Genomic DNA, 9273 nt, shown 5'->3' on the forward strand with positions numbered 1-9273 from the left:
AATTTTGACCTTCCTTCCGGTTGGCTCCCGCCCCACGTAGCCATTTTGCGTTTCCTGGACAAAAAAGGGGGTTAGACATAAAGACAATCAGTCCCATAATAAAATTAGTCTTCAAATCATACCGAGAATCAAAAGTGCGGATGTAACTGTGCAATATGATAGGCGCGGGAGCGGGCGAGCAGGTACACCAGCCGCGGCCCGAATTCAAAGAGGAAACATTCGGCTAGCTGGCTAACGAACGGTTAGCGAAAGAGTGAGATAAAGACTTCATAGACGCTAAAGTGTTGTACGACGTTCATAATTATCATACTATACTCTTAAGCACGCTAGAACGCGGACGTTGGTAGAAATATGGACCGTGTGTTGATTTGAAACGTCGCAGCGGACAAAAAAAACAGCAAACGCCACGGTTATTTGCGGAGGAACTGACTATTCACCGGGAATAAAGCGCAGGATCGCAGCACACCACGGTAAGACAGTCCGTTTTATTTGAACACTTGAATTTATAACATAATGGTGATTGTGAGACATTTATAGCGGCATAGATTTCAGGCTTTCGGTGTTGACAGACGCTCATCTCGAGCCTGTCATGAACTAGCCGGACAGCTTCCATCATTACACTATAACCATGGGTTTGTACCTAAATCATAACACAACCATTCCCTTTTAAGTTAATGGATATGTCTCAAAACCTAGTGAGCATCGGACACAATATTTTGTCTCTAATAACCTAAAATGCCGTTTTGAGAGACAGCCGGTGTGTTTCTCTATTGTTTAGTTTCCCTTTTCCAGCAGAACACCGGAAGCTGATTCTGCCCCCATCCCTAATTAGCATTTATACAATAGTATGCAAATCTTCACACTTTTTTAAAAAGCACTTGACAATTCATTCAGCCCCGAGGCCAACAAAAGTGCTGCACTGCACACAAACTCCAAAGGTTTTAAGTGATGTGAAAGGTGTGCTTCAACTGCACAAACACATTATGGATTTAAGTGCACTCAGTGGGTGGAAGGAAGAACATTACTGGGTACCATTTAAGTACAATAATAGCACATAAGGCTAAGTGTAATCAATACTTGATATTTATTGTGTAACGTTAGAAGACTGTCAAAGACCTCATCGATACTTTGTAAAGATGCACTTCTCAGTCTTGATTGCTGCAGGTTTTGGATGACACACCCAGGTCTTGGAGCCTATATGTGTGAACTGAAGATATAAATCAGGTGGGGTTAACAGATGTTTCATCCAAAAATGATAATGCTTTCAAAAATTACTCACCCTAATCCAAGCCTATATGAAGGTTTACTTAATTTTTTATTTTTTTTAATAAACCTGATATATTTTACTCATTCAATTGAAAATCAGTGTGGCTAAAACTTTGATGCTTCTAAAAGTCCATAAAAGACATGGTAAACATAATCATAAGAATAAAAAAAATCATCTGAGTAGACATCGTTGCTTTATACGATGAACAGATTTAATTTAGGATTTTATTCACATTTAAACAATTAATCAGTGTTTTTAGGAATTCTTTGAATCAAAGTTTGGATTACATTAACTTTAAAGTTAAGGGTCAGAACCCTCTTAGGTTTTTATAAAATGAAATCATTTGAGTTTCAAAGATGAACGAATGGGCTTGGAATGACGTGAGGGTGAGTCAATGATGACCGAATTTTCATTTTTGAGTGAACCATCCCTTAAATATACTGATATCCAAAATGTGCAAATTGAGCACTACTGTTCTAAAGAGTCGTATTGTGGGTTGATTTGCAGCTGTGGGTTTTCCCTTAGATCTTACGTGAACCTCCTTTCTTTAAACAGGAAATGCGAAATAGGCTTCTATCCCATAGACCCCCACCACCCTGTAATCATGCTGTTTGAAGCAAAGGAAGTACTGGTGATCCACAGAGCTCAAATGACGTGCTTCTCCTTGATGTATTTTCTAGTCTTCATTACAGCAACCAGAAATGACAAAAGTTTCCTATGCCGCTAAAAGCTTTGAAACTCAGATGAACTTCCTTGGCTTTTACCTCCTTGCTTGTCTCCCACGGTGTGATTGAGTTACCGTCTGACTTATTGTGCAGGGGTGTCTGGTTGAAGTATTATATTTTGATCTGAGTGTCTGTTCTGGAGTTGTTCTCTGAGCTGATTGTCCCAACACGTGTTCGTCGGGAACGGCCATGTCTATCATGGGTCATCTGTGCTCCATGTCAGATATGTTCTAAGTTGGCATGAAATGAAAATTATTTACTGAATGCCTGTAATTGATCTTATTGTTAACTAGGGCTGTGCAATATATCAAAGTCCCAACACGTGTTCGTCGGGAACGGCCATGTCTATCATGGGTCCTTTGTGCTCCATGTCAGATATGTTCTAAGTTGGCATGAAATGAAAATTATTTACTGAATGCCTGTAATTGATCTTATTGTTAACTAGGGCTGTGCAATATATCAAAATATCGCAAATATACATATCGCAATATGCATATCGCTACGGTTTGCAATATTTGGGGCCATGAACAAAAGACAAAGAGAAAATCACTCACTGCTCTTACCTAAATAACTTTTATAGCTTAAATAAGAATCGGTGCATATTGAATTCATAGAGGAAGTACTAAGCAGTGTTTTATTTTTCCTTTTTATTATTCAGTTTCTAAACTCATGTTAAAATGATTACACTAATGTTAAAATGACATTATGTAATGCTCGAGTAAAACACTAACGTTCACTTTCAGAAGTTGTTGTAGGGGTGCTTTCTTCTCACAAAAAGTGAAACATGTATGCTAGTTATATTAGAATCAGAATTCGAATGAGCTTTATTCACCACTTAAGTGTGCGCAAACACAAGGAATTTGTTGTGGTTTTACAGGAGCTCTTAATACATACATGCATACATACAAATAACTATATATATGACACAAGATAGTTATAGAAGTTCACAGAACTGACTCAGCAACAGCTGAGTAAAACCTGAGCATGTGGCACTTTAAGCATTATCGTATCGCATATCGCATTTTTCGTCAATATCGCACAGCCCTATTGTGAACAACCGAGCATGTTTCATTTATTAAAACAGGTTTGGCCTTGTAGTGTTCAAAATGTCATAATGCAACTTTCTAGTGAAATCTACAGGATTCTCTCTGGTGGCGTATGTAGGACTTCTCAAATCATTTAGTCCATTTAAAACCCGACCCTGCAAGCAGCTCAATCCAATCAACAACCAGTGAATAGAACCCACCCTACATTTTAGTTTTTCGATAATCTGTTGCACTCGAATACAGAAGAAAAGGTCTGTTTAATTCAGTAATGTCACAACTTTTAAAGCCAATGGACCCTAATCGTAATTTGCTTTCTTAATGCATGATATTTCTTTTACAAACAGTGTTGTCTCTTAATAATCTTTTATATAAGGAAACAACTCTCCTTTTTCTACTGATATCACAGATCCCCATTTTCAACCCCCTTCCCTTCAGCCATCTGGCTCCATTGTCAACTCCCAATAGATCACATCAAGTCCCGCCCTACTTTTTCCCATTTAATATTGTTTCATTCAGAAACTTGTCAGACTACAGAGGTAAAAATAGGTTTCGAACAGTCCATGTTGACTTTATAGGCCTCACCCATCTCTTAAATCAAATATCTACGTGGTTTCTATTCATTTGCATGTCTTTGAAATGTATCGAGTGTAAATCTTCATGTCTAGACTCAGACTGACAGTCTATTGTGTTTGTTAAATCATATTTTAGTATGCAAGATTGCGGTGTTTCAGATTTAAATTTTTGTGAATTAATACAACAGCTCCGTGTTTGTGATTTTTTTTTTTACAGTTCTGCAACACTCAGTGAAGTCAGGAAAGGCGATACAGTGTGGAAAATTATTTGGATTGTATTTGTGTTTTTATAAAACCTTGAGCCTCAAGAGCCAGTAAAGACATCAAGATAAGAGCAAAAGAATCTCAAAAATTGCAAGTCTCCACCTGTCTGATAAGCCAACTAATGTGAGAATGTCTTCGTAGTCTTCATGTTTGAGTGTTTTTTTCATTTGAGTATAGATGGGCTGCTATCACCCAGTAAACATTTAGATCAGATTTCAGTATCGATCAATGCCAGAGCATGGAGATCATGTGAATAGTTTCATCAGGTCAGGTTTCTGACAAATATTTTCTTTAAACCATGCAAATATTTGAGGCGAAGATGCTGTTTACTGCATTTTTGTTTTATTGAAGTGTTTCTTGTAGCTGTTTTTAGAGTAACATTAAATGAGATTAAAAAAAAAAAAAAGGAAAATTACAGTAACAAGAAACAGAAAAAAGGAAATTGCATTGACATTGCTTTTACTAATCTACCATATGTTTTAGCCTTGCAAATTGTTAATAACATGATTATTAAATATTTTAGATTAACCAAAGTGGTAAACGGCAGATGAATTATTTACAATAATAGTTAATTGCATTACTATAATTTAGCCCAAAATATTTTTTCACTCCCTCACAAACATTGTACTAAACCACTCTTCCTGAAGCCAGAATACATATTTATTTTTCCCACTGTGCATAATGTGTGAATTTAAAATGCATATGCAAATGAGATGGAGGCCAGGATTTTCTTTATATTTTGAGAAGCATGTGTACTTTATGGATTGTGTTTGAATGTAAATTAACCAGATGTGTGATGCGTCGAACGATGGTCTGTTTTTCTTCATATTCACACAGTGCGAACAAACAGCACTGGGTGTGCTAACATGAAGAAGATGAAAAAGAAGGTACGACACATCTGATTTTGAATCATCCAACCAGGGCAGATTATTGCATCTTCATTATTAATGCGCAGCACCAAGTCTCACAACTTCTAAGTGGGTCACAGACTTCTGAGTCTTTTATGGTGTGCTGCAGATACCAGATTGTGGCATATATGCCAAGCCAGAGAAGAGATGAGAGGAGTTCACGATTCAAGTTTAGAGTGGCATTTTGATTATTTTCACACTTGGTTCCATTTCCAAAAAACATTTTCACCCCAACCAAAAACTTTTTTTAGAATTATGCCATTTGCCTGCATTTTGGTTTAATTTTTTATTATTCTTTTTTTTCCCCCTACTTAAGCCCAGTTCAGACTACACAATGTTTATGCCGGGCATGTGGTTTTGACTCCTAAAATTTAGTTGTGTCTTGAACAAGAAACATGTCAGACTGCACGTTGCTACCCGACCATTCATCGCTTACCTCTTTAACGACGCGCATGCTGTCATCGATAGCGCGGGACTAGACAGGCAGTGACATGAGCATAAACAAACAGTGGCTAGCAAACAGCGTGTCTTGTCTGAAAAGTGCAAAAAAATAGAAAACCTGACAGTGGAAACACATCTGGATTGCGTGAAGAGGACAGTATGCACTGTCAAAGAGACCTGAGGTAAAATTATGGATGCACCGAAATGAAAATTCTTGGCAGAAGCCGAACAAAATGAAACACTGAACACGGTTTTTCAAATTTTTTCCCCAATCTTGCCAATTTTTTCACCATTGCATAAATGAAATACCCAAAATGTGCTTTTTACTGTTTCGTCTTGCTTTTCAAAGAAAAAAGTCCTTTACAAAACAACAATTGAAAAATATTTACTTAACACCGAACATTTTTTAGCATTCTAGCAGACATTATACTAATAAAACACAACTTAACTTAAAATTAATAAGTTGGTAAAATAATATTTTTTGGCTTCTTGAATCAGGCATGTATTTTTGCCTTGCACATAAATGCAGCCTTGCTCAGCAGAAGAGACTTATTTTAAAACATTAGAAAATATTATAGATCCTAGTCTGAACATTGTGTGTAAATGTTACAATAAATGTTTTAATAGAGCTGTTGTAATTATTATTTTAATTTTTTTATTTCATTTTACAGAGCAACAGTAAAATTACAATAATATTTATTAATGTTGACGGAGTTCTTTTTCTCAACTTTTATTTAGGCAGAAACCCGCAGGAAGACCTCAGTGCTTCTTTTTGTTGACAAATGATTCTCATTACGAATTTGGGAAGAAGTTTGTTGCACGTATCGCATTGTCACATGCCTTGTAAAAATTCATAAAAATGTTACTGAGCAGCTGACGAGTAACAGTTTCAGCACAGATTTCCCTCGCACTTTGGACTTTGAACCCTGCCGCCGCGAGCTCGTGCAGCGATGTTTGAACACCTGCAATTCCTGCGTGTATTAGAAAACATAACATTCTGCAGTTTATTTGTTTAAGGGCATTTCGCGATTTTAATCATCATACAGTAACCAGCAACAACCACCCTTCCTCTTCTCATCGAAGACATGCGATGCAGTACTAAACAGTCTCTCGCTGTCGGTGCTTGTAATGATTTTTGCCTCTTTCTCAAACAGCTTTAAATGCTTCCACACTGCCGTCATGTTTGCTGCATTAGCGCGCGCCTCTATTTGATCGCGTCACGTCATTGTTCAGTACAATTTATTTGGTCTTTTCACTATTTTTGGCCGAATAATTTTGGTTGCCGAACATTCGGTGCATCCCTAGGTAAAATAGTTTTTATTTGGCCTTTTTTCACTCGGTCTAAAAACCATAGTGCCACGAACATTTCCTCCATTGTAAAAATCCACCTAGCAGAACCGATACCGTTGTCTCTCTTTCATTTTGTTATGTTTGAAAACATGTACGAAGGCCTATCGGCCTGTGTCACAATTCTTCTTTTAGTATTTAAATCTTTAAATGGTCTGGCCCCTCCTTACCTTTCGGATTTACTGACAGAACATCATCCAGTTGTGTCTCTCCGGTCGTCTAATCAGAGATTGCTATGTATTCTGAAATCAAAGCTGAAAAGTAGGGGTGACCGTGCCTTTTCAGTAGCTGCTCCCAGATTGTGGAATGCACTACCCTCCAATTTTAGATTTGCTCCAACCATATTGGTTTTAAAATCTAGGTTAAAAACGTACCTTTTTGAATTGGCATATGGTCAGTAATGAAATGTATTGCACAGTGTGTTTTTGCTTTTATAATTTTCTTAATTATATATTGATATTTTACTGTCTCTTGTATTGGTGTAAAGCACACTGGTCAACTGTTGTTGTTTAGTTGTGCTATAGAAATAAAATTGACATTGACGTGACGGAACTCGTTGTGGATGATGGAAAAAAAATAAACATTCTAGTCTTTCTGTGTTAACGTCTTGAAGCACCGCAGACGTGACATTGGTTGTCGTCCACTATGACACACTTCACGTGATGAATCGGTTGAATCTTGCATCCCGACGCCCATTGTCGTTTACGAATCCCCACGACACCCTACGTCAAGCAGATCGTGCCAAAATCGGGCTAAAATCGTGTAGTCTGAACTGGGCTTTACACTGCCATTCAAAAGATTTTTTTAAATGTTTTAAAAAGTTTATGCTCACCAATGCTGCATTTAATTGATCAAAAATGCAGTATAAACATTAATATTGTAAAATAAATTTTTTGCCGTTAAAAAAAATACTTTACTGATCCATTAATCGGTTGCTTAATTGAGTAATCTGATATAATATTAAAAAATAGCACATCCTGCCAAATGTTGCTCCCCAAACAAATGTGTAAATTGACAGCTTAGAATTACCCTTTTGACAGGTGAATCGAGCTGTAAATATGTCTTAGCCATTGTTGTTTATCTATGACAGTGTGGTCACTTAACAGTTTTACCCTGCATAGCCATGTAAACTGCACCTGTAACTAAAATGTGATTTTTGTTCCTCATATTTTCAGTCCGTTTACTTGGTCAAGGAATTGATGCCTCATGGTATTTTGGAAAAAAAACTTAATAGCATCTTAGACAAACCAGTTAGTACATTTTTGTATCGAGATAAGCCATTACGTGACTCGCGTGTTGAAACCGATGTGGTCTTCAAAGACCGTATGTCCTTGATTCAAATCACTCACGTCACTGAGGCTATATCAAGGTCATTATCTTACTATTTTAACTATGTATTATCTTCCTAATGAAGGTAGTGCCTGGTGGCTTTAAGCCATTTTCACTGGCTCTAAGATTTGGTTTTATTCATTTTGGACGTTGGGCTGTCATGATTACTCAATTTAACTTGAGTACTCAGTTTTTAAAAATCCTTGATTACAATTAAAAGTAATCGGTAAAGTAATTTCTTGATTAATAGTCACGATAATCGGCTGATTTCTGGAATAATCAATAATGACAGTCCTAATAGGAAGTCCTGAGTTATGTCTCAGTAAAGATACGACCTGTTGAGAAGTTGAGACTCAATGCCTTGTTTTTGTGATATTGCAGATAAACATAATACATAGGGCTGGGTAAAAAATATCGATATCTCTATTAATCGATTCTCATTTTTACGGGACAATATCGATTCTTAAATCCCAAGAATCAATTAGTCTAGCCTGTTTTCAGTTAATGGACAGAACACTGAAGGGCACTTCCCATCCAATATATCGCAATAAGCATTGTGCTTTGGTACTTTTAATATGAAACTCTCAGATCTCAGACAAGTCTCAGATTTCAAATTCTGTCCATTGTATTGCAGTATTCAACAATAAATGCCGTTTTGGCGCCGTTTAATGTGGAGTGATAGATCGCTGTAGCGCCTCAGTTCAATAAAAGTGGCAGCGCGAGGCGCACGTGAACTAATCTTCTCCACATTAATACCAGTTTCAGCACAAAATAAACATGACTAAACATCCGAAGGCAAGTTAAAAGAAAGAGTACAACTTTATAATCCGTATCCTGTCTCATGTAATCGCTCAATCAGTGTTTCCTCTGCGCAAAGACGTCAATATAACGTCTTGTAAACAATGTGTCACGTAACGTCACATTTACCTCGGTAACCATAAACTCATTAGTCAGATAGAAAAATAAACTGTAGAGAGGGGCATTTAGCTAAATATATGCACCATATAACATATTCATTATAAATGTTACTGTTCTTCAATGTTTAATTTTTGTTTGAATAAATCCATCAAGTTATGACAGCCACCATTGTTTATATAAAAAAAACGAATTGAAGTAGAAATATTATGTAATTGTAACTTTATTATTTAAAAAAACTTAAATGTAATTTGAACAAATCAGTCAAATTTAACCTTCAATATTATAGTAATGTATTACGAACTGGCTCTCATGTATATTTTGCAGCATTAGTTGAGAAATTATTTTTCCTTGAGAAAATTTGCCATGTACTGTACCTGATATATATCCAATATAATCGAATCACAAGCTTGTGAATGAGAATCGAATCGTGAAATTTGTGTCAAAACCCAGCCCTAA

At 36.6% G+C, this 9273-nt stretch overlaps 1 protein-coding gene across 3 annotated transcripts in view; it reads left to right on the plus strand.

Annotated features, from left to right (window-relative positions):
* taok2a (TAO kinase 2a) overlaps positions 1-9273 on the plus strand; it is a 25704-nt gene continuing 16431 nt past the window's right edge. For 2 of the 3 annotated variants that reach the window (XM_016279693.1, XM_016279694.1), the window contains exon 1: positions 4721-4761. In XM_016279693.1, the coding sequence (XP_016135179.1) occupies positions 4741-4761 (21 nt within the window). In that variant the 5' untranslated portion in view covers positions 4721-4740. Of the gene's footprint in view, positions 471-4720; positions 4762-9273 lie in introns of those variants that run through there. The other variant, XM_016279695.1, reaches the window with a different exon arrangement.

Source organism: Sinocyclocheilus grahami, unplaced genomic scaffold, assembly GCF_001515645.1.
Source record: "Sinocyclocheilus grahami isolate Dianchi unplaced genomic scaffold, SAMN03320097.WGS_v1.1 scaffold133.1, whole genome shotgun sequence".
In the NCBI taxonomy this organism is placed as follows: Eukaryota; Metazoa; Chordata; class Actinopteri; order Cypriniformes; family Cyprinidae; genus Sinocyclocheilus; species Sinocyclocheilus grahami.